The 26,197-nt window shown below is 49.1% G+C and overlaps 1 protein-coding gene across 1 annotated transcript in view; it reads right to left on the bottom strand.

Moving 5' to 3' along the window:
* LGR6 (leucine rich repeat containing G protein-coupled receptor 6) overlaps positions 1 to 26,197 on the bottom strand; it is a 170,707-nt gene that overhangs the window by 27,007 nt on the left and 117,503 nt on the right. The window contains exons 6-8 of the mRNA XM_059487947.1: positions 20,024 to 20,095; positions 2,253 to 2,321; positions 459 to 530 (exon numbers count right to left, since the gene is read on the bottom strand). Coding sequence (XP_059343930.1) covers positions 459 to 530; positions 2,253 to 2,321; positions 20,024 to 20,095 — 213 coding nt within the window. The remainder of the gene's footprint in view (positions 1 to 458; positions 531 to 2,252; positions 2,322 to 20,023; positions 20,096 to 26,197) is intronic.

Genomic DNA, 26,197 nt, shown 5'->3' with positions numbered 1-26,197 from the left:
AAACAGCAGCAGATGTCAGCCAGGGCTTAGGTGGTTTCCATGCAGACCACCTGTGTTTGTTCCTCCCTTGCTATCAGCAAATGTCAGCTGCAGGGAAATCCTCAGCCTTGAGGATGCCCAAACTTCACATCCCACAGCACCCAAGGGCCTCAAAGATCCTGAGCTTGGGACTGATCTCTTGTCTTCCTGAGGGGGAGAGAATCATCCCCCCACTCCCATGGCCATTTCTTCTCTCTCACCAGCTTTGCTGAGGTTGTGTTCAGAGGCAACACTGTCCTCTGAAAGGAGAACCCACAGCAGTTCTGAGGAGGAGCCCAGAAGCAGCAATTTCAGCCTGCTTTGGCACATGGATAGCAAATACCAGATTGTTGTCATTTGTCAGAAATCCCAACTAAAGACAGCAGGAAATGCTCCTTTCTGGGCAATGTAAAGATGTAGGAAATATTTAATTTTCTTACATTGTTTGGAGGAGGGGATTCCCAACGAATGCGTTCTCTGGAATAGCTTTGATGTTGTTGTTGTGAAAACCACTGTTGGGAGAAACAAATATCTTGATATTAATTAAATTAACATTCTTTTCTCAACACTTTTACAGCCAGAGAGCCTTCAGAATAACAATCAAATAGGAGATATAGTCTCCTTCCCAGGTGCAGCATCATCCCAGCAGGTGAACAAGGTCTGTGGTTTGGCAGGGCAAAATCTGCTGCATTTACTCTGTGAGTGTTCCATACGTGACTCCACCAACCCCACCAAGGGTACAAGGACTTAACACAAGGGTACAGGTTTAACACTTAACAGGTCAGGAAACAAAAACAAGCAAATACAACATTTTCTATCCACCAGGAACTACAATTTTTGTGGATGATTTCCATAACAGCCCCACAGCTGCCAACCAGAGTGAGTGTGCCAGGAATTATCAGCCCTTGTGACTTTAAAGGATTTGTAGCTGGGATATTTTTGGTTAAGCTTGAGAACCAACTGACAGAACCAGAGGACACAATCTCAAGCTGCACCAAGGGAAATTTAGGTTGGATATCAGGAAAAAGTTTTTTACAGAAAGAGTGATAAAGTTCTGGAATGGCTGCCTGGGGAGGTGGTGGAGTCCCCATCCCTGGGGGTGTTTAACAAAGCCTGGATGTGGCACTGGGTGCCAGGGTTGAGTTGAGGTGTTGGGGCTGGGTTGGACTCGATGATTTTTAAGGTCTCTTCCAACCCAGTGATTCTGTGAATTCTGTGAAAATTTCTATCAGCAAACTTGTTCAGCAGAAGAGAGCTCTGTGGGCACAGTCTGACCTCCTGTACAGCAAAGGCAGTCACAGGCTGCTGTGTCTGTCCAGGACTTGGACCAAGATCTGGGTGATGCCCAAGTTGTTTATCCCAGAGGAAGTGATTAGTTGATGACTATTTGGAATTTGCCTCTTCTTTAGTGAAGGCATTTCAAAAGCCATATTGGAGGGGATTAAAGATCTTATTCTCATTTTGAAGGTGAGGGTAATGATGATACTGGGCTGAACACAGAAATCTCATGAGAATTCTTCCAGTAAAGAAAAAAGTAGTGTCAGATTTTTACTCCAAGGCTCCCAGAAACATGAGAGCAGCTGCTTTTGTCCCACCAGTGTGACACAGGAACTGTGGATCCACATCACTCACCCCACCCTGGGGCTTCTACCTTTGTGGGTGATAACTGGGATGATTTCTTATTTTTAGTGTCTCCCAGGCTGACCCGTTAGAGGAAGGAGAGCTACCCACTAAAATGGTCATAAACTGGTAATTCCCTATTATAAGTTTATCCTAAGGGAGCTATCCTATAAATTTATCCTAAGTTTCTTTGCATTAGAGGAGGTGGCACAGTGGTGGCACAGGAAGTGGCACAGTGCCTGCAGAAACTGTGGCCTCTCAATATCAAGTTTAAGTCCAGGTCGTGGTCCCAAGCTAGGGAATGGACATCAGAAGCAGCCAGAGAACAGCTGGAATTTGACCCCTGAGATCCCACAGGAGAGGGAGGAGCAGAAGGAGTAACCTGCTCCAAGGCTGGCAGAGAATCCCACTCCCCTTTGAGGTGTGGGGGCTGATGTGGAGCTGGGCAGGGCTGATGGAAATCGAGGGGATAAACTTTGAGGCAGTGGATAAGGCTGGGAAGGAGAAGAAAGGCCTGGACTGAGTGCTCTCCTCCAGTCAGAGCACACTCGATGCTTTATTGGTCACTCTCTCACAGGGATTGGGTTTGAAAAGGAATAAAAGGAAAATCTCACAGCTCCTGCAGTCGGCCCAGTGTCCTGATAGCCCCGGGGAATTCCAGCAGCTCATTGTAATTCAGATCCCTGAAAGACAGAGAAGGGAAAAGCATTAATTAACATTTCTGTAGGGACTTGACCTTTGAAGCTGGGAACTTGGTCCTTAACGTGGGAGACAGGTTTTTCCTCCCATGCTGATCCAGCCACTGCCTGGAAACACAATCTCACCCTTTCCTGCAGCAGGAATATTGCAGCAGGAACATTCCCTGCTCAGAGCACTGCCAGGTGAGAGCCAGACCATGCCATGGCTGTGCCAGGGGGCTCCTCCCAAGTGTCCTGTGCCCAGCACTGGGCAGTGGAGAGCTGCTCCCCATCTTCTGAGGGCCCTGGCCCCTTCTCCCAGGAGCTCAGCCCTGGGCCTTTGGCTCTCCAGGTCAAAATTGGGTTCATTGAAGGACAAGAAACACGAGCAGCATCAGTTGTGTGGGGCCCATGAAGGGCTTCTCTGTGGTGCAGAGGGGATCAGGGGCCATTCCCCAGTGGGGACATTGCTCATTCCCCACCTTGGGGACACTGAGTGTCCCTGCCACTGGGACAATGCTGTGACTGGGAACAGTGGCAAGAGGAGTCTGTGGAAGGACTTAGGTCTCCTTCTGATGGTTGGAGCCAACCCCACATTGGAATCTATGAGCCAAAGCTGGAAGTGATGTGCAAGAAGTACTGACACTGCTGAGCATTGTCTAATTTGCTGTATAGTAAAATAAATAAAATATACTCTGTTGGTTGTAATGACAAGTGTAGAATTTACCTACCCTGACTTGGCAACTAAAAGAGACATTTGAGTCTGAATGAAATCTCAAGAGTTGTCTTTGTTCTCCAATGATGGGCTTAACCTCTGGAAAAGGATTTATTTGACTTTTGGGGCACTGCTGGCTGTTGAAAGCAAAGGGAGACGACCCATCTTGTTGTTGATCAGCATCGACTCCGATTTATTGATCAAATCAGTCACCCTTTATAATAGTGTTAATTAACTTCATGCATATTGCAAAATCCGAGCTCACGATAGGTTACAGAGAAAACTCTAACCCCTCCTTTTGTTTACAATACCCGTGGTTGTCCATTGAAACCAAAATTAGTGTTCTCACTGTGATATGAAACCTTCACTCACTGTGAAGGTTCTCAAAACCTTCATATCTGTTCCCAGAGCAGCCAAGGACTGTTATGAGAAGACTGTCTGAGAATCCTGCTGTTTATAGAAAAGGTGTCTGAGAACCTAGTTATTTACAAAATCAAGCCTGGGAACTGCTGCTTTACAGCTACCTTTTACTTTCCCATCAGCTGTATACCTTCATGGCCTCTTTCTTTAAGCCATGCTTGAACCAGGCTCTCCACAGCTGGCAACCTGGGAGGGGCAGCCCTTCAAAGGCACCGATCCTGCTGTTGGCTGGAGGGGGCCCATGGAGACTGGCTGGGCTTTGGGTGTGCAGCATTTCTCTAACATGCCAAACTTTCTCCTTGGAAGGCAATTTCAGCTGTCACAGTAATATTTGGCCCTGTCCTGGCCATCCCACTTTGCAGTTCACTGAAGTCTGAAAGCCATGAGACTGCTTCCTACCTGCATGACACTCAAGTTTTAAGTGGTAGATACTTTGGAACATGATTACTGGCTCCTGGAGATTACTGTATAATTACACTTAATGAACCTCAAAGTAATTACCATGTAACCTGGATTGTGGTTTATGGAACAGAAATAACTGAGCATTTACACAGCAATGGGCTGCTGCCCAATTACCCTGTAATTCTCATCCTCTGGCCCAGGCTTGGTCATTATGTTATGATCTCTCTTGGCCCCCTTGTCTCTTACCTCTTCTCTCACTACCAGTGCCCCTCTTGGGAACGACTCCATGGCACCAGCTCAGCTTTGCCCTGGAGGTGTTTACACAGGAAATCAACCCAGAGAGCCTCTCCAAATAGGTCCTTCCAGGACTTCCAGTTTATATGATTTATGTCTTAGGGAATGCTTATCACACAATTACAAGATAGGGCACAAACCCAAGAGAAAAGTATGGAATGAGGTTGTTGTGGGTGGATTTTGTCAGGTTTAGCTCTGACAAGGTCTACACCAGATCCTGCTGCTGGATTCCCTGAGAAGCCCAGGTGCTGGGGCAGCTCCTGGTGTGGCAGGGTTTGTCCCCTGACACTGAGGGCAGTTTTCCCTCCTTCAGTTATTACACAGGGATCTGGGTGCAGGTACTCTGTGCAGAGATTTGAGCTGATGAATCTGCTTCTGCAGGACCCAGCCAGGGCTCCTGCTCTCTGATAGTTGGCAGTGCTGGCACTTAGCAGGGGAGGAGCACAGGGCTGGTGAGACCCTGAGCTCTGCCTGCCCAGTGCCAGCCCTGCAGAGTGGTGACAGGGTCCCAGCACACCTGAAGCTGCCGTATCTGTCCCAGGAGTGATGTCCCCTCCTCACATCTATTAGGCAGGAGAGCTCTGCCTCTCCCTGAACTTGCTCTGGCACACTGTTCTCATCCTGCTCCAAGCAGATCAGTGCTTTTCCTCAGACTTCCCTGTTTGAGCCCAAATTGATCTGTTCAAGGATAAATAGCCCAACACATGGCTGCTGATAGCCTCACTCTTGGCTTGTAGCCCCCTATCAGCTGCTTGGGTGCTCTTGGCCAGTGTCTGCAGGTGGCACTGCCAGGTTCCATCAGGGCCTGGCTGAGGGCTCTCACTGCACAGGGTTGGTTACCAGGGGCAGGACTGGTAATGACACATCTCTGCTGCTCAGGAAGATACAGGAATGGATTTCCCAAGTGAACAAGCAATGGGAAGTGCAGGCAGGACCCCAATGGAAACTTTCAAAGCATCAGTCAAATCTGATTAACCTCCAGATCCCTGCACTGATTGAAATCAGAGGCATTAGCAGCCTAAGTTAACTGACAGCCCCAAATTATGCACATAAGGTGCATAATACCTTTAAAAATTTCACCCTACAGTGACTCCCTGAAATTAGAGGGAGATTCCACAGAGCTGCAGAGGTCTTTCAAGGCTGGGTGTCTGCCTGTGCCACTTCCCTCCGCTGCACCACAAACTGGGGCTGGGATGAGCCTGTGTGATGCCAAGGGAGGGTCCCTGGAGAAGAGGCTCTGTGATCCCAGCCCCGGGTGACATTCAGCCCATCACTGCACTGTCACTGCCACTGTGGAGGCTTTCCGTGATGGCACAGGGCTGTTTCTGTGAGCTGCCAACAGATGGAAAGTATTTCCCAGCAGAGAGGAGCCTTGGCTCACCTGTGATTCACTAACAAAACAAGGGATCTTAGATCTGCCACTGGTATTATTTACAGGGAATAATTCATCGTGCTGTAATATTTGCTCCTGTCTTTAAAAATGTGTTTCCTTTCCAGCCTGCACCTCTTCCAGGCAGGCTGGTCTTTCATCAGCAGATGAAGGTTCTGTTTGTACCTCCCCATGTGAGCAAGTACGTGCAGGACCAGCTCTTCCTGAGCGAACACACAGCGCTCCCAGCCCTGGCAGCATCCTGGGGCCTCCCTCCCCTCTGCACTTGACACATACAAAGAGCATTCATTGTGTTCAGCAGCTCCTGCTGGGTGAAAGCCCATCTTGGAATGCTGGCAGCCACTGGGCTTGTTGGAAAGTGGAAATGCAACAATTGTAGTGCTGCTGCTGCACCCCAGCTGCCAGCGACCCCGTTCTGTTCTGTTCAGAGGAGACAATGCCTGTGCTCGCTCCTGCCCTGCTTCCTGGGTTTGGGGAGGTGAGCCTCCCTCCTGGAAAGAGCCCAGCTGCTGAGGGGAGCAGGTCCCTGGTGCTGCTCACAGGTGGCAGCTCTGGATGGAGTGCTGCTGTCGCCCTGATGTGTCCCCAGGGCAGCTCCCGGCCCAGCTCTGCCCAGCTCATGGGGCTCAGCTGGATGGAGGGGGATGGGAGAAACCAGCACTCAGGATGGCCCTCAGGTGCCATCTCTTCCCTGCAGTGGGGCCACTCTTCCCAAAGCCCACACCCAAACCATGATGTGAAAAAATTTCCCTGTCCCTGTAGCCCCACATTTCTCTTCACAGAGAAATTTCTCTTCACAGAGAAGTGTAAGGCACATCTTCCCAAGAATATTTCTGGGTTTCACATTCTCTGAACCTCAGAGAAAGAAAACACAATTCTTATAATTTGCTGTGCCTGTGTTTGTGCAAAAGTAAAATGCAATATGGAGATTGTTTACCCACAGTGATGGTGTTTTGTTTCCTTGGCCTGTCAGATCCAGGTGTGTGTGTGTGTGTTGGGACTGTTGGCTGACAGTCATGAGATTCAGTGCAGTGTGACAGTTGTGTGCAGGGTTGAGTGCTTGGCAGATTCAGTTTTAGATGTATAGAATAATATAGTATAATAAAGTTATTAATTAGCCTTCTGATATCCATGGAGTCAGATGAACATTCTCTCTCCCTTACCAACACTGGAGTTGCTGTTGATTTGCAACATGTCCCTTCTTCTGTCACAGAACTGGAGTTGGGCCCTGGTCCAAGCAATGGCCCAGAAACAGCATTCAACCCCCACCAGAGTGCTCCTGTCCATGGGGAAGTTTCTGTTCATTTGGTGAAATCCAGTCCTCAGGTCTTTCCACAGGTGCTGTCAGGCTCCATCTGGCCCAGACATCTCCTCTCTGCCTGCTGTCAATGGGGAATTTGGCCCAGCCCATGTTCCTGCTGGTGGATCTCCAGAGCTTCTTCCCCAGGACTCAGATTGGAAGGACTTTAAAAAAAGACTGGATGTGGCACTTGCTGCCATGATCTAGCTGAACAGTTAGAACATCAGCTGGACTAGATGATCTTATAGGTCTCTTCCAGTCTTGAAAATTCTGTGATTCTGTGATTCTGTGACTCACAACTCGGTGGGTCGGGGATGATTTTGCTTTTTGACTCCAGTGGCAACGAAATTTCCTGTCCTGAGCATCAGAGAACTGCTCACCAATCACAAACCCTCTCCAGGAGATGGTGGATGTAGGAAGGGTTGAACCTTGAAGGGTTCCCTTCCTTTTCCTGCCTTCCTTGAGGTATTGGGCAATGCTTTGCTTCCCCAGCTCCATACTCTGCCACCTTCCCACTGCTGCCAGATTTGGGATGAAGCAGGGAAAGCTGCAAAAAGCCACGTCACTGTTCCCACTGCACTGCTGGGGCACGGGCTGGGGTGGCCCAGGAGGGCTCTTGGCCCAAGGGAGCTGGACCTGGCAGTGCTGCCCCAGCCCTGGGGTCTGACCAGTCCCTCCCAGTGCAGCTCTGATCTCCACTGAAAATCCCAGCAGTGTCCAGAGTGTGGCTGTTCCCCTCAGGACTCCTGTCTGCTCTCCTGTCACTTTGTGTGTGACCTGTGGCGTTCCCCACATGAAAAAGCTCATTGGTTGTTGCTCATCCTAATAACTCAGCACAGTAATTTCCTTTTAATTTTCCCTCATTCTTATCCCAGGGATTAGGAAAATTCCTCAGCACAGGCATTGTCTCCCTGGAATAATTAAAGGAATGATTAAAGGACAACCCTTCCCTCCCCAGCACTTTGATTTCATCAGTTTCTCATCCAGAACACCAGGAATATTCCCCTGGATCAGCTCAAATATCCCTTTCTGTGCCATGAGGAGTTCCTGCACTCCCAAAGAACCCGGGAACAAAATTAGAAATCAGGGAGAAAAAGCAACCGAGGGAAAGGACCATCCGGCCCCAAATTAATCCCTGAATTCTGCTGTTTACTCAGGGAAAGAACACAAGGAATTTTTTTCTCTCCTCCTTTTTTTAAAAGGACAGGAGTGTTGTCCTTTTTGGCACAAAGGAAATCAAAGGCAGCATTCCTTGGTGGAACGATGGCAACACACCATGGCCATGGCTATGCCAAGCAATAGGGAAGCGTCACAACAACAAAAATAAATTAAAAATAATGAGCATGACATAAAGGAGATTTCCCCATTATCAAGGGCTTTTGAAAGTGAAATCAGTCAGGCAAGAGGTTCAGAACTGATGTGCAAGAGCAATGTCTGTGAATAATCCCTTTCCTGAGCTAGGCTCAAAGCTACCAGCTCTATCACGGCAGTGGGATGGCAGGAGGAGCCTTGTCTGTTCTTCTGCTTGAGATGAAAGCCTCTGAAAGGTCACCCAGTCTGCCCAAGACACAGTGAACTGGCTGGCTTTCCACTGTTTTCATTGCTAGAGGGAGCCTATAGCTTCATATTTGGAAGATCTTAACCAACACTGTTGTTTATTTAGAAATAAAAGTAAGTTGACATCAAAGGCCCAGTTATTTTGGGCTTTAACTGCCAGGGTGATTTGAAGCTGACAGCAAGCAGGCTGGAACTATTAATATCTTCAGTCATGCCAAAAGGAGAGAAGGAGGGGAAAGAGTCTCAGGTCAATTTTCTGCCTGTTAGGGACTATTAGTGGTTCCACACAGGAAGCCAAAAAAAAAAAAAAAAATTATATAGTACTATAAATTCTTCCATAAGCCACAAAACACCACAAATTTGCAGCTAATAAACCTGAAGATGAAGTGAGATTAGAAGCTGTAGATGGGACATTTGCTGACTATTTCAGTCCCAGTGGGGTTGGAGATGGTACCCTGGTGCCTGGAGGGGACTTTTTGTGCAGCCTTCTCTGAGGACCTGCATTTCCACCTGTCCTGTGCTGGCACCTCATCAAGCTGCCAATAAATGTAATTACTGCCTCTGCTAGTTGTGCTGGTTACTGTGGGCAAATCAAGCACTGGAAATGATTTAATTGGTAGTCTGGAAGCCCAAGGGGGCCATGGTGACCATGTAGTTTGACCTCTTGCCCAGTACTGAGCAGAGAGCTTTACCCAGACTCCATGCATCCAGTCATGGCTTGCCAGATCAGTTCAAATATGAAAAATAACTGCACAATCTGGTGCTGTATTTTATGGGATCACAGATTCATTAAGGTTAGAAAAGCCAAGATCATTGAGTCCAAGCATTACCCCCACACTAGAACATGTCCCTAAGCACCCTAAGTGGTTTTTTGAATGCTTGCAACACTTGATGTTGTGTAGCACCAGCCCAAAGCCCACTCTCCTGGCAGTGGCTATCGTGGCAATGGTCCCCTGAATGGGGAATAATTAGCATTATTCAGCAAAAGGCAGAATAATTGCTTTATTCTTCTATATCACACTATACTGTACTATACTATACTATACTATACTATACTATACTATACTATACTATACTATACTATTAACTTCTAACTCTTACAGACTGTCTGACACAGCTTTAACTTAATTGGTCAATTAATCTAAACACTATCTAGTGTCTAACTAAAAAACTACTCTTTAGTAAACAGTTTCCTATAACACATTCTACATGTGCACAACAACAGGTGCAGCAAGTGGAGATAAGAATTGTTTCTTATTCTCTTCTATGAGCTTTCTCACAGCTTCTCATAACTTCCCAGGAAATTCTAGGAGAGATGTGTCTCTTTCTGTTCAGAGGATATGTGATTACCACAGGTGGCAGCAGTGTGTGCGTGCCCTTGTGTAGCCACATTTCTCCTCACAGAGAAGAACAAAGCCATCTTCCCAAGAATATTTCTGAGATTCACATTCGCTGAACCTCAGAGGATGATCATAACAATTCTTATCTCATTTGCTGTGCCTGTGCAAAAGTAGAATGCAATATAAAAATTGTTTACCCACAGTATTAGTGTTTTATTTCCTTGGCCTATCAGGGCCAGGTGGGTGTGTGGTGTGTGTCGGGACTGTCAGCTGACAGTCACAAAATTCTGTACAGTTGTGTGCAGAGTTGAGTGCTAAGCAAATTCAGCTTAAATATAATATAACATAGTTATATCTAGTTATGTTATAGTTATATCATAGTTGTGTCATAGTTATATCATAGTTAAATTATAGTTATATCATAGTTATATTTTATCAGCTGACAGTCACAAAATTCTGTACAGTTGTGTGCAGAGTTGAGTGCTTAGCAAATTCAGTTTAGATATAACATAGTGTAATATAATATAAAATAATGTAGTATAATAAAGTAATTGATTAGCCTTCTAATAAAATAAAGTCAAATGCATCATTGTCTCCCCCTGGTTGAGGACAAAAATGTCCACTATACCCAACTTGGCTTGGGGGATGAGATGCTGCCAGTGCTGTAAGCAGTGAGAGGAGGGAAGGGGGATGTGGAAGGACCCAGAGCACTTGTCTGGCTCCAGGCAATGTCCGCATCCCCTAAAGGAAGAGGGGGATGTTCACATGCACCACAGAGAGACAAGACCCACCATGGGATTCATCTGCTAGGGTCAGTGTTTCCACAGGGACATGAATCATGCCCTAGAAAACCCCCTTTTTTTGCCAGTTATAAGGAGAAGCCAGGCTATGATGGAACTTGAGGAGTGCATATGTGTCCCAAAGAAGCAGAGATGCAGAGATGAGTTGCCCACTGTGGGGAGGTTGTCAGGTACTTGGGGTACATGATTCCTGCCAGGACCAAGCAGCAGTCTCTGAACAAGGATTCAGAGAGTCTGGAAATGTCCCAGCCTCTCACTGACAGGGTTCTGCAGCACTTTACAGGGTTTCTGTGGCACTGATGGCCCATTGCTGACTGTCTGGGGGTTGTGCCTTGCACCCCTGCAGCCACCAGTCCCTCCCAGTGCAGCTCTGACCCCCACTGAACATCCCAGCAGTGTCCAGAGTGTGGCTGCTCCACCCAGGACTCGGGTCTGCTCTCTGACTGGCAGAGGTGATGGATAAATGTTTGATGTATTTAACCCTCTGCCATGCACATTCAGACACAAAGGGACCTCATTTCTGGGTGCTGGGACACACAGAAACACCCACGAGCTGATGGCTCAGGAGGCAGGCAGGGAGGAGGGGAAGGAGAGGAAGGCAAAGCTCAGGGAAGCCTGCTCTACAGCAGAGCATTCCCCAACTGCAGGAAAGAAGCTGGGGATTTCTACCTGCTCCCCAAGGTGCACAAATGGCTGGGGATCAGCCCCTGGAGCTCTGCTGCTGGCAGGAGGGAGCAGAGCTCCTGTGCATCAGCACATCCATGGTGGAAACGTGCCCCCAGCTGCCTCTGCTGCCCTTCGGCTGCCTGCATAGGCACCACTTCACATCACACACCTCGGGAGGAAGAGGCACGGATAGCTGCTCCAGGAAAGGCTCTGGCAACAGGGAAAGGCTTTGGGCCAAGAGCAGAGGAGCTGAGGATCTGTGATGGTCACAGCACGTGTGCAGACTCAGAGGCTGGAGCTTGGAGAGCCCCAGTGCTGTTGTTCATTGCAAGATCAGTGGCAGGGGGAGGCAGGCTGCAGAGCTGCTCAGGAGCAGGAGGGGGTGTGAGGGTCTGGTGGGCAAAGGGAAAACAAGGAGAGACCTGCAACGGAGATGAGCCTTACAGCAGAGCTGTGGACAAGTGCAGCACCTCCAGAACCACCTTTTCATCTGAACTGCCTTCACTTTCTCTCTTTTTTTCTTTATAAACCTACAGAATATCATGTCTGATATGGCTTGTGCTCTGCGAAAGCTTAGCCTGTTACAAGGCACTGACAGGTTCAGGGCTGAGCTGCACCAGGGAGGGCACGTTCCCGGTAGTCCAGGCATCTGCCTTAGGGGGAGAAGCTGTAGCACTCTGGCAGGAGGGCCCAAGGGACACCCAGTCAGTGCCAGGTGTGTTTGTCATTTCAGTTTTATAGGTGACTCTGAGTGTTTGGAAAAGTCACTTTCCACTTATACAGTGATCAGAGCAGTCAATGAACTTTATAGCTCTGTTCTTGGGCTGGGCACAGAGACCTGTGCAGCCAGGGCCCTGAGCTGTGGCCCTCTTTCCAAAAAGCCACATGTCCCCTTCCTTTCTCCATCCCCTCAGCCTGGGTACCTGAGTGCCTTAGGTTGCAAGAAGTGGCTGGGGGTGTTTATTCTATCACCATCAGTCAGAGCTGGGGCAGTTCTCTGCTGTTCATGGGGCAGTTTTCTTTATCTCTCCCACAGCCAATCCTCCCTCCAGGAGATCTCTGCTGTCCATGGCCACTGAGTGTCCCTACAGGGCTGATCCAATCCCAGCATCCCATGGGAGATGCTCCGCCCAGGGGAGGAGCCAAGCATTCCTACCTGGATCCAATCTGAGCCTGGCACAGCACAGCAGCCTTTGCCCCCTGCATTGCCAGAGGAGCAGCTTTCTGCTGCCCTGCATGGCCAGAGGGAGCCCAGGCCCATCTGCAGCAGCCCTGGAGCTGCAGAGGAAAACTCCCCCCTTGTGCAGGATCCCTGCTGCAGCAGAGCCACAGCTGGCACTGCAGGAGGGCTGAGCCCCCATGGATGGGGCTGGGACACCACCCTGACACACAGGGGACAGGGCATGTTCTCACTCTGTGTGTGTTGCTTTATATTTCTGCATTTCTATGATTTTTCCCCTAATAAAGAACTGTTATTCCTGCTATTTTTGCCTGAGAGCCCCTTAATTTCAAAAATTATGACTCAGAGGGAGGGAGTTTGCATTTTCCATTTCAGGAGAGGCTCCTGCCCTTCTTAGCAGACACCTGGCTTTTCAAACCAAGATACTAAGCCTCTCCTGAAGTCCCTCCCATCCTCTGGCAGGGCAGCTTGGGATCACACAAGCAAGCTCTGCTGAACTGCCTAGGGAGCTGTGCTGACACTGTAGCATCAGGATGCTGAGGAAGTACCAGAGCAGCTCAGTGCAGCAAACAGGGTGTCCTTGAGGGGTCAGATCCATCAGCTGCTTTGGGAGTTGTACAGATTTGGCATTAACATCAAGAGACTGCACAAAAGGCTTCAAATTAAACATGCTGATGGAGAGAGATCCACATGAGGAGCAAGGTACCATTTGACAGACAGTTTTCTGGGATAACAGCAAAGCCTGCCTGGCCCTTAAAGTGTTAAACAACCCTTGTATGAGCTGTGCTGGAGATATTTCCCATTTCCTTCTTCCTGCCTTCATTGCCCAAGGTGTACTTTATATTAATTTTCTTACTTTCTTTTCTTTTTTTTTTTTTCTCTTCCATAGAAAATCCAGCTCTCCAGAGGAGTTGGTAGGTTCCAGCTCTGCTCTGCATTTACAGACTCGACTAATTACCCAGATAATGGGATGGGTGCTGTGGTAAGGGCATTTCCTGTGAGGCAAGGTTAGGCAGATAAAGTGCCTGGAGCCAGAGGGTTTTGGATTCAGCCCTTCTGGGAGACGTTTCTAATTTATTAGTGCTATTTTTTAGAAATAAATTAAAAGGTTTTTAAATGAATGGAGGTTTGCTCTTTCCAAGTGATTTATCTCCTTTGTGTGATGGGCGGAGGAGCTGGCAGGGATGCAGAGGGGGAGGGAGAATCCAGGCAGAGAGGAAACAGCGGGGTCATCTCAGGTGGAGGGGATGGGCAGGGCTGCGTGGCCTCCCTGAGCACGTCCATGGCACACACAGGCTGGAGATTTCCCAGAGGAGCAGCCCTTCTGGGGCAGATTGTTCCTATTTTGGCTCCAGCCCAGAGACCTCCAGCACTCTGAGCTGGTCCTGGGGAGCAGCCATTGATTCCCCAGCCCTGCCTGTGCCCCAGGAGTGACCTTGGCGCTGCTGGGGCTGGCTGGGAAGGCAGGACACTGCCAGGACTGGCTTCTGCTCTCTGCCAGCACCAGGGGCTGCTGTGTGAGTGTGCCAGGGCAGGGGAGCCCTGGCACTGTCCCTGCTCCCTGGGACCCAGCCGTGTCCATGACAGAGACCACAGCCGGGCCACAGCTCTTACTGTGCATTTTCCCTTTGCCTCAGCAGCCCCAGACAGAGCTCTGAGCAGGTGTTGGGGAATGTTGTTGGGGAAGATGAGACAGGAAAGCCTTATAAATATGATTGCCTGGCAAAAGATTTTGAGAATATGGAAGCTAGCAGGTCAGAGCAGACCCTGCTAGCTTGGCAGAAGGGCCCAAAGAGGAGTTTTTAGGGTTTAAAATGTAACACAGTGTGGTAATGTAATGATTCTTATAGGCTGTATGTAAATGCTATAGGATTTGTATCTTGGACTAGATTGGTTGGTGAGAATTAGAATATTCAACACAGAAGATTTATGGTATTGTAATGGGAACTTTGTCCTCTTATTCTTCACTCTTGTCCTCTCTCTCTCACTCTCTCTCTCTCTTTGGGGCTCCTCTCTTGGGCCTGCTCCAGCTGTGGCTGGCAGCTCCCAGCAGGGCCCTGCACCCAGGCCCTTTGCAATAACCCACAAGTTCCCAGCCCTGGCTGCAGAGATCTCTCATCTCCATCCATCCCCACCATCCTACCCCCCGATGCTCCTACAGAATGTGAGGTGGATTTTGTGGTGGGGACCCTGCACATGCTTTGCCAAGGTGCTGCCTGGCACTGCCAGCCCAGCTGAGCCACACCTGAGAGCACCAACCTGCCAGAGCCACTGCTGCTGCCCCCTACCTTGTACCAGAGCCCCCAGGGACTCTCATCCTCATCAGGATTCCTGCTGTGTGTGTGTGACAGTCAGCCCCCAGGGCCACCACCACCCTCTCCTGCTTGGACAAAACAGTCTGATGGGAGAATAAATAGCTTCCTCTTTTTCTTCAAAGGAGAGATCCTATCCCAGGGCCATCCCATGGATCTTCCCAAACCCTCCACCAAAGCAGTTGTGGAAGTGACTCACTGAAAATGCCACTGGGATGGGATCTCCAATGGCTGTTCCTCTGAAACCACAGCCATGCCCTCCCTAGCATTCTGCCCCAGCCCTGAGCACAAGGTCTGGTGTTCCCAAAAACCAGTCTCTGCCATTGCAGGGATGCTCCTGGCTGCAGCTGAACTGCTTCCATCAGCTTACCCATAATACTTCTACTCACCAGGCTTATGACACACAAGTCTCATCACAGAATTATGGGATGGTTTGGGTTGGAAGGGACCTTAAAGATCATCTCTTTTCACCCCTGCCATGGGCAGAGACATCTCTTACTAGCAGATGTCTAAACCCCTTGCCCTTCTTGCTGCTTTGTTAAAGACTGAGAAATTGAGTCTAGGATAATCAGGAAATGTAGAAGTCAAGATCTTTCCATCCAAATGGCAGAATCAGGTGATGCTGCCAGATGTTTTCAGCAGGAGTTAAACATCCCAAAGGAGGATACACCATGGGGCAGGACTGACAGGGGAGATCTGGAACAGGGGAGCAATGCAAAGAGCATTGTGTCTGCAGTTTCAGCTCTTGGCATGCCTTGCACCTACTTCTTGCAAGAGATGGTGCCCTCTTGACTCTTTTTCATTTCAGCTCCCCATCCCTCACCCTCTCAGGATACCCTCACCCTGCTGTGCCAGGCTGTTTGCCATGGTCCAGACATTCACCCTGGCCATCTCTAGCCATGCCAGGGGGTGATGGATGTCCTTCCCTTGGTGTTTTTGGTCTCCATGCCCAGCAGGGCAGTGCTGCCTCCTCCCTGCATTTCCTGCGGCCATCCCCTGACCTTACACCTTGTGTGGAGGATTGAGGCCATCACCCAAGGTGGCTACAGGAAGAATGTGTCACATCAGGGTATTTACACTCCCTTTTACTCCATGTCTTTGGGAAAGGGCTAAAAAATGCCAAGCTGCTCCCACTCTGACCATCTAATCCCTGGTTCCATGGCTCAGCTTGGGGCTTCTTCCCACAGCCCTGCAGGGTTGTTCTGTGCCATCTCTCAGGCTGGTGGGAGCTGGAGAGGGAATCTCACTGCTTTACAGGGCTCTTTCGAAACCCCTTTGGAACCTGGCCCAGGCTCTGAGCTGCTTCCAGCCTATCCTACCTGCCAGCTCTCCTTCCCAGAAAGAGAAGGCTGGGGGGGCGGCTGGGGAGCAGCCAGGTCTTGCCCTGACAGAGAAAATTTTCTTGGAGCTGCTTTCTCCAGTTTCATGCTGGTATTTGACTCATTGAGGCCTGGTGGGTGCTGCACATCTGCCTATCCCCCATCAGTGAGGAGAACACTGTGCACTTGGCAGAGCTGACTTGTGCACAGGAGCTGCAGGTCAATGCAAGGGAAATGTGAAGTCATTCATCTGGCTTCACCTCTTTCTAGATTTGCTGCCCTCCTGAAATATCAGGGCCAAGCCCTCTCCAAGAACAAAGATGCTCCACTGGGATCTGTTTTTGCAGAAATGCTGGGACTTGGAGCAGGTGAGCAGTGTGGTTGTACTTATGCAGCTCACGCATTGCTGAGACCTGCACGGGGCAGTGCCTGTTGCTTCTCTCAGGGTTTTGGCATTTAATAAAAATAGAAGATTTCCTGTCTAGCTGAATATGAGAAGAAATATTTCCCTTAGGGAGACAGAGGTTTTTGCACCTAAAACTTCCCAGGCTCTTCTGAAAAACCCGAAACAATGTTTTCCATTCTAATATTACAGTTCTTCAACTATTGTGCCTGGTTTATAATCAGCATCTGGCCAAAAATACTCATTTTAGGAACCCTGGAGAAATTTCTGTCTTCACCAACCCTTACCATCCTGCTGCCTTCCAGGAGGTAACACCCACGGGGTAACTGAGAGCATGGTTTGGCCTCCACAAGCCAAGAAAATGTGCTAAGTGCTGTCAACAGAATGTAATCATAATCTGAGTTAAAGGATAAATGTGGAGACTATAATCGTCTCCACATGCACAGGAGCTGAGAGGTGGAAGGTGGATGCAGGTCCAGCAGCTTGGCTGGGACACTGCAGCCAAAAGTTTGGCAGTTTTTAGCCCCAGAGCTTGCCCAGCTTTGGTCAGCAGACAGGTGGGTGCTAAGGATTGACATAGGGGTGGCTCCACTTGAAGAACACCCATTCCTCAGGGGTCACTGAGCTGGAATTCCTGCTGGCCCAAAGGAGAGAATTGGGTGTTCAGGCCAAGAGGAGCAGAAGGCCTCTCATTGCTCTGGAGGACCCTTTTTCAGAGCAATCAGACATGGAGGAGAGTCTGGAGCTCTCTGCCCCAACACTGTCCTGGGGCTGTGGGACCCTCACACCCATCCATCCTGCAGGGCCTGGGCACAGCAGAGCCCTGTTCCACCAGGACCTCCCTTGGAGGCTGGATCCTCCCAGGGCTCCTGATCAGCAGAGAAGAGACAGGGCTTGCAGAGCTGCAGAGCCCCCAGATTGCTGCACAGCCCTGGCCCTGCAAGCACTGGGAGCAGCAGCAGGGGACACCAGGAGCTCCCCAGGTGCTGGGTGACATCTCATATGGGGGCAAAAAGCAAACAAAGTGTGAGAGTGGGAGCAGGAGAGAGGGAAAATGAGCATTCAGCAGAAATGGCTGTGGAAACAGAATTATCTCCCAGGGCTATGAAACCCTTTAGTTTTTCCCATGGCAAACAAGGGGCCATCCTTTCCTCTGGAGCTCCATCCTGCTTGGGATGGGCAGCAGCATCCCTAACCACCCTGGCTGCAGAGAAGGGTTGCCCAGATGCAGGCTGGGGTGTTGCTGCATGTCTGCTACAGCCCGAACAAGGCTTTCTTCCATCAGCGAGTTCTCTGCTTCTTCCTGCAGCTCCTGCCTTTGTGCTGCCTGGGTGCCACAGCTCTGCCCTCACACATTTGCCTGTGACCACCAGAAATGACTGGGGAGAAAGCCAAGCTGGGACCCGTGGGTCACCAGAGGAGACCATCCATCAGCCTCCCACCCCTGGCACAGCTCAGCCTCTCCCCAGCTGAGCCCTTCTGGGTGGCCCCAGGATCTGCCAGTCTGCAAGGCAGAGACAATGTGTGTCATGGTCGTGCCCTGAGGAGAGCGTCTGGGGACCAGGGGTTTGCCTGCTGCTGCCACTCTTGCCTGATAGCTGCTGTTGGCACCACGCTGGGCACAGAGGGGCCCTGTCTCCTTGAGTGGCACTTGAATGCTGGGAAGCAGCATCTCCTCCTGCCAGGACCTGGACCCCCTGGTTCTCCTGGCAGGAATTGAGGGCCTGACTCCGACCCTGAGCCTGCATAAAGGGACATATTTCTGCACAATTGAAGGCATCAAGCACCTCTTCCAGTCTTTCAGAGTCCCAATTCATGTGTTTGCTTGTTTATGTTTCCTCCTGGGCCCATGCACAGCCCATGAGGCCCAGGCCGCTCATGCAGCTGTCACAGCACAGGGAATGTGTGGCCAGGCTGTGGGATGAACTGTCCCTGAGCTCAGGGTGAGCTCCCTGCTGCTAATCACAGAAGGTTTGGCTTGGAAGGGACCTCAAAGCCCCTCTCATTCCAACCCTGCCATGGCAGGGACACCTTCCACTATCTCAGGTTGCTTCAAGCCCTGTCCAGCATGGTTTTGGACATTTCCAGGGATGGGACAGCCACAGCTGCTCTGGGGACCCTGTGCCAGGATCTCAGCACCCTCACAGCCAAGAATCTCTTCCAACTGTCTGATCTCAATCTACCTTCCTGAAGGTGTGTCCTGGAGGTGAGTTCATTCCTGATTCCCATCCTCCCTGCAGTCTTCTGAGGGATTGTTTCCCAGCCACACCAAGCACAATGAAGTCAGCTGGCTGCGGGTGATGCCTGCAGACACGAGATCCCCTCAGAGATACCCCTCAGAGATCCCCTCAGAGATACCCCACAGAGATCCCCTCAGAGATCCCCTCATAGATACCCCACAGAGATCCTCACAGAGATCCCCTCAGAGATCCCCTCAGAGATACCCCTCAGAGATCCCCTCAGAGATACCCCTCAGAGATCCCCTCAGAGATCCCCCTCAGAGATCCCCCTCAGAGATCGCCCACAGAGATCCCCACAGAGATCCCCACAGAGATCCCCACAGAGATCCCCACAGAGATCCCCTCAGAGATCCCCACAGAGATCCCCACAGAGATCCCCTCAGAGATCCCCACAGAGATCCTCTCAGAGATCCCCTCAGAGATCCCCACAGAGATCCCCTCAGGGATACCCCACAGAGATACCCCACAGACCCCAGAGGACTTTACATGCCCCAAACTCGAGTCAGCCTCTCACTTTGGTGGTCAGGTATTGGGAGGCTTTAGGACCATGCCCATGTGCTGAGGAAGGAGACACAATCCCTGAGAAGGGAATGCATCCCAGCTCTTGGGATTGCACCTGGACTGGAATGGTGTCCAGAGCCTTAGAACCTCTTGCTATCCACCCTGCCCACATGCACAGATCCCCCTGCAGCAGCAGCACAGGCACAGCAGGAAAGCCCAGGCTCTCACTCCCCCATTGGCATCATGCCCTGGGCATCCACTGGTGCTAGGAGCCAGCCCTGCTGCTGCCCTCAGTGCCTGGAGACCAGGGACATGTGTAGGGCTGACCCTCTTTCCTCTATGTGGAAATGGATTTGTAGAGACTTCTTAAAGCTTGACAGAAGGCTCAGATAATGTGTATCTGTATGTAAACTTTGAGATGAGAAATGTTGACTTAGATATGTTATGGAACAGGACATTGTTGAGAGAGAAATAAGTTTCAAAGGATGGTTTTGTAAATAAGACTGGATACTTTGGAGAAATAGAACTATGAAAGATGCATTGTAGTGGGACCCATGAGGGGTAATTTTAGATAATTGGTTTTAAGACATTTGCAGCATGGCATGGCAAAAAGCTGATAAGCCAAGAAACACTTATAATGTATTGAAATTAGGAAATAGTTGGCTTCTGATTGTGATGCTGTGAATTATAACATCTGTATTGTCTCACCCTTCACATGAGACTGAAAATAAAATAAAATAAAAGTTTTTAAAATGCCTCTCAGTTACCCCATCTGTGGGTCAGAAAGGGGGTTAATCTGACAATGCATGCTGTGCTGGGGGATGAACACACCCCGTGTTTTTAGAGCAGAGAATGAAACAGGCACTCACAGGGTTTCCAGGCTGTGCAGCCCATCAAAGCCGTTGGCTCCCAGGCTTTGGATCCGGTTGTTGTGCAGGTGCCTGTGGACAAAACAGAGAAGGTCACTGGGGGTACAGGCTGACCTTTTCCTCTGGTTCAGAACATCCTGTAAGCTGAGCACTGCCTGGGCTGGGATGCCAAGGGCACTTATGGGGTTCCCTCTCTACCCCATGAGACACATGTTGGGCGCAGTAGTGCTTGCAGAGCTACTGAGCTCCCACTCCTCTCAGGAGTTCCAGGCTCATGTAGGAGTTTCCCTGAGATCTCCACCTTCACAGCTGCCAGGTGGCTGTGGATGAACATGCTTAAGCAAGAAGCTTCAAGAAACACCCTAGAGCTCACCTTACCCTGGGCTCAGCCCATCTGTGGCTTCACCAGCTGCTCATGGGCACTGGGTGCTATCTAAGGACACAATTGTATTTGGGCTCCTTGGAGTCTTAGTACCAGCAAGAAGACTTTGAATGCAAAATCATCCTGTTAGTCACAGTTTATTATCTTCACATGTGAAAGGGGGGAAAAAAAGGAAAAAAGAAAACACTGCCAGCTCCTGGACCAGCTCCAGTTTGATTGCAGTGAGAGCTGTCTTCAGCTCAGTGCTTCAGAGCGCCTGGCTGAAGTGCTGGGGCTATGCCACAGGCTGATGCACATTCTCTGCACCATAGGAACAGTTTTTTCCTGTTCCCCTTCATCCTGCTGCTACATGCCACAAACATCTATTGCTTACAGGCTTGGGAGCTCCCAGCCTTAACGTTGGCACTGGGAAGCCATGTGCTGGGGGGCCCTGCAAAGCCACCTGGGGTAATTTTGCCTTGGAAGCTCTGTAGGTGATGAGTTTCTGGAGTTCTGGGTTCTGTGTTTCCATGAATCCTTCACTCCCCTGTCTCAGTCTTTTGGCAAACCCAAGCCCTTAATCCCTGGATTCCTCGTCTTGGGTTATCAGAGACTCTTGTGTATGTGTGCACATCTCAGTGCTTCTTCCATATCACTTCTTCTGCAGCTATGACTTGTAGCTAATTGTGCATCTCCCTCTGAAATTCCACTCAAAGGCACCTCTGAGTCCATGGACAGACTTCTTGTGAGCAGTCTGAGAAAAGTCTGCTGAAAACAGGAGAAGACAACCCACTGCTGCCCAGTCTGCACTTCTACCAGCCTGCACTTCACCCCCTTGGTGATGCTCTGTGTGCTGACTGCCCACCAAGGTCTCTCAGGAGGGGTTTCCTCAGCAGTTCAGATTCTCTTTTAACACCAAGTCCATATGGTGATTTGCTGCCATACCACTCCTTTTCGGGATCCTTTTGTCCCATGCCCATGGTAGCACTAGCAAGGGATGCACCAGCCTTTGTCCAATGCTGCTGCCTCCTCCCAAGAGCCTGGGGGAGGCTCCATCCTGGCAGGTGGATCAATGATTTTTTCATTATTTGCTGCTTGATCTAAATGTGTCTCAGCTTGAAAAATCTCTCCCTCCACCTGGATTTGAGCGTGAGCTGTTTGGCTGAGCACAGACAGCTCCCACTGCCAAATATTGTAGGGTAAAACAGGAGGAAGCTGGGAGTGCTGCCCTAGCCAGGCTCTAGGGCAGTTTGGTAGGGACCTGCAAAACAGAAACCAGCCTGAGAAGGATGTTTGTCACTGGGATGAGAACATACAAACATTTCAGAGGAAGGGGAAGGGAAGGGGAAGATATCTGATGAAATATGTTTGCTCCTTTGAGCAAACGGGAAAAAAAGAAAAGGATGTTGCCTGCAAGAAAACTTGGATTGTGACTTTTAGAGGAGAAAAGAAGCCTGAGATCAAAATGAGAATCTTATGGGAGAATTTTCTCTTTGTCACAAGAAAAGAAGTTCGTGCCCAGATGGTTTCCTCCATCAAAAGTTAGCACTTCTGGTCATGCTGCCTTCTCTTCAGCTGGTGCTGAAAACCACTTTGAGCTCCTTTGCCACTGGATACTGCCTTTGGCAAAGAGAGGGTTGGGGTCTGGAGTTGCTGTGGGATCACATGAAGAGGTACCACAACAACCACATATCAGATGTGAGGGGACAGTGGGGAACAAGGGAATGCTGAGTGCCAGGGAAGCATTCAGCATTCTGGATGCTCCCTGGAGCTTTGTCAGGATGGTGTGACTGGAAACCTTGTCTGAGCTCAGACATGCTGCCCAGCTGACTGCTATCATTGCAGCCAGGCAAGGAGACAGCAGAGAAAAGCAATCACCTGCTGTGTTTATATTTGGCTCAAGAGTGCTTTGTTTGGAGGCAGAGTAATGAAAATCATCCGAAGGAAGTTCTTTGTTGGTGAGAAAATTATGAATGACCAAAAAAGGGAGTTATAAAAAAATTTGCTGTCCAAGTTGAACTCTAGAGTTACCCAACCACATGGCAATAATAGAAACAAGAGAGCTGGAAAGGTAAACACTTGAAAAGACATTCCTGCCTTCCATCCTGCCTCATTTTTTCTCCCCTGGTAAACAAATTTTAACAAGTGGAATTGCAACATCTCCAGTGCTTGTCAATTTGAGCTCAGCCCACACAACGTTATATTCTGCCCTGTAAATTACAGCTCAGCTGGTTTGATAGCAGCTCAAGGTGCTTGATTCTGGGCTATAAACAACCCCTGTGATGCGAAAACATGGGAAGTCTTTAAGCTTTTGCTGTAACCCATCCGTCACCCTGGTAAGGGCAATGGGCTTTAGGAGATGGGTCTCTTCCTTTGTAGGTCAGTGCCATGGGGTGAGGGTAAGTTTGGTCAAATACCCATGGAAGGCTGTGCCCAGAATGAGGACAGTCACTGCTGTTTTGTGGGGTGGCTGTTCTCAGCCATGCACCTCCATCAGAAACAGGAACAGCCATGGCCACACTGAGCCCTGGCAGGGTGGGAGCTCCTGCAGCAGCACAAGGGCTCCCACCTGCTGTGGGATGAGTGAGCTCCTTGGTGAGCCCTTGCTGAAACCAACATCAGTGACAGCGGCTGCAGAATCCCACACGGGCTGGGGACAGAGGCTGCAGCCTGGCTGGTGCCTCAGGTGGTGAGAATTTAGAAACAAAGCAGAAGAAAACCAGACCCTACAAGATTAATTCTGACCTGCAATAAGAAACATGCAACAGATTCTATAAAGAAGATTTTCTCTCCTTGCCAACAATTTCTTGTCATAAATTTGGAATAAATGGGATTTCCCTTCATCTTTCATGCAGCACCCTTAGTGAAATTTGTTCAGTTTTCATCTGATTTCATTTTCCATTTAGTTTTTCAGTGAATTCAAAGGTCCTGGATAACAGTTTGAGAGACAACCCAACACAGGCAGCCCCTTCAACTCTGGCAATGCCACCTCCAAGGGAACTGCACATTTGTCTTACACAGAAAGGAAATAAGCTGAACTAGTGCCTAAATACTGCTTTAATGAAGGTGTTTGTCTCTATGGGCAACGAAAGGGAAATTTTATCAACATCTGCATTGAACAATGCTGAAAGCAGATCTGGCAGGACAAACGTGGTGCTGATACCCACACTGGTAACTGGATGTCAATGAACTGAAATGGGTGCAGAGAAGAGCAACAAAAACTATCCAAGGGCTGGAAAAAAATAGGATGAAGACTTAGAGAACTCAATCTGTTTAGCTTATTAAACAAGATCAAGGGGATAAGTGCAGTGTAATGTATAGGATTCTTCCTGGTTAAAAACTGGGTACTAAAATGGTTCTGTGATTTAACAGAGAAAAGAATAATAAGAACAAATGTCTGAAGTCAAAGCCAAAGAAAATTTAAATGGGAAATATGAGTGGGGCTTTTTTTAACACTAAGGATGATTAACCACTGGAACAGACTACAAAGAGAAGTGGTGGATTTGCCATTGCTTTCATTTTTAATGACTTCATTTTTTTCTTTTAAAAAAGGACAAATGCAAACATTTTCCATCAATTATTTGCATTAGATGATTTGAACCAAGCTCAAATCTGACATCATATGAATTCTCCCCTGACGAGCCACAGCCATGATGAGCTTCCATCTTTATTGTGGCAAAATTGTCCTTTTCCTCAACTTGGCCATGGATAAGTAGAGAAATCTAAATCATGAATGGTGCAAATTCCATGGATTGTTTCCATTACTGGAGGACCAGCATGAGGCTTGTCTGGTGAAGAATAAAGCTCGATCAGAAATGACATTCTCAGGGTGCACTGGAGCACGATTTGCTTCTTCCTCAAGTGCTGGAGAAGGAAATCCACTTTTGCCAAGGCAGCAAGCTTGGTCCTCTGAGAGAAAAGGCACTTTTGCCAATAAAAAGGCTCATGAATGGGACCCAGATGTCCCAGGCAATATTGTTCTTAGTGATAATGAAGTGCACATGCCTGGCACTCCCTGCCAGCACCAAAGTTCCCAACAACTTCTCAGAGAGACACTGGTAACCCCCTTGCACAGGTGAGGGCAGGGATTCACGGGCTCATCCTGCACCAGGCTGGGCTTTGGGTGCTGGGAGGCCCCAGGTGGCACTGGAATGACTGATCAGCTTCCCTGGGAAGCTGGGGTGTGTTGATGGCTCCTCCTGGGCTAGGAAGACACTGAAGTGCAGTGATCCCTTCTGAAAGTCTCAGCCAGAGTTCCACCAGAACAAGGACAGAATGAGAGTGGGAACTCAGGAGTCTTGCAAACAAGTTTTCTCTTCTAGTCACTAAACCATTCTGTTAGAGAGAGAGCTGCATCATGTCCTTTAATGACAAAAACTGTGAGAAAGAGGAATTCTACTAAAGGTCCTTCATTTACTGTCTTCACACTTTCAGCTGGAAGGTGCTGCTGAGTGACCTTGACAATAAATTATCAGCTGATATTCTGGTTGTGTGAATGCCCAGTGCAACAGAGGGGAGAACCAGTCCTCTATGAGCACACACACTATCAGGCTTTTATACATCTCCAGGGGAGAGGTATTGGTGCTTAGTAGATATGAAAAAAAGCAAATGAAGTGACAGGGATAGCTAGAAGAGGGAAAATGGGTACAGAACAGCATTGTACCATGATATAAACCAGAATTAATTTTTGGCTTTGATGCAGTGTACAGAGTTGGTCTCTTCACCTGAAGGTGTGAAGGAAAAAATAAGTGTAATATGAGAATGAACTTCTGATTTTACACAGACAGGTAGCAACAGGACAAGGGAAAAAGAAGGTAGATTTTTTTTTTTAACTGAGAGAGAGTAGATTTAGGTGAGATGTTGGGAAGAGATTCTTCCCTATGAGGGTGGGCAGGCTCTGGCAGAGGTGCCCAGAGCAGCTGTGGCTGCCCCTGGATCCCTGGCAGTGTCCAAGGCCAGGCTGGACAGGGCTGGGAGCAGCCTGGGACAGTGGAAGGTGCCCCTGACATGGCAGGGGGTGGAACAGGATGAGCTTTGAGGTCCTTTCCAACCCAAACCATCCTGAGATTCCATGTTGCAAACCAGGTAAGAGGATGGGGACTGGAAGAGCTGAGCTGAGGGAAGGGTGCAGTAGACATGACAAATCCAGCAGTGGCACAGAGGAGATGGACACACAGCACAAGAATTAGAGGGTGTTAAACAAAACTAACTGGTAAGGGCATGAGAACAACTTTTCCCAGAGTCCTTTTTTGACCAGGTAGGCAAGGGTGAGGGCCAGGTCAGAGGAGTGGAGCTTCTCTTTTGCTCCCATTGTGGGGCCAAAATGATTCCTGGAGGCTTCCAGGGGCCAAGGCTCCCTGTGGACCCAAACAAGGAAGGATTTGGGTTTTGACCTCTTTTGCTCTAACTTAAGGGGTTCTCTGCTATGTGATGAAAGTAAAACTACTTGAAGATTTTCTCTATCCGGGTCCCTCATTGCAGGGCAAACTTCTCTACTTCTTGGCCTGTTTTGGAAAGTTCACTGTGGCTCTGTGTCCCACACACATCCCAGCACCTCTGCTGAGAGCTCCTTTGGTGACAGCAGGGAAGAAGGGAACTGCAGCCCACTGCAGAGATGTGGCAGCAAGGACACATCTGCAGCATGGGGGATTCCCTGGCAATGTAAGATTTTACTTGAGAACCCCTCTGAAGAGTGGGACTGCAAAAGGTGCTGTGATTCCTGGCTTGAGACTTCTTGCTGAATTCAGCTGACAGAGGAAATGAGGGACACTACTGAGAGCTGCTGTCAGACACTTCATTGGACTGTCAGCACA

Source organism: Ammospiza nelsoni, chromosome 23, assembly GCF_027579445.1.
Source record: "Ammospiza nelsoni isolate bAmmNel1 chromosome 23, bAmmNel1.pri, whole genome shotgun sequence".
Classification (NCBI taxonomy): Eukaryota; Metazoa; Chordata; class Aves; order Passeriformes; family Passerellidae; genus Ammospiza; species Ammospiza nelsoni.
The sequence above is the reverse complement of the archived record's forward strand: the minus strand, read 5'-3'. Positions and strand labels throughout refer to the sequence as shown.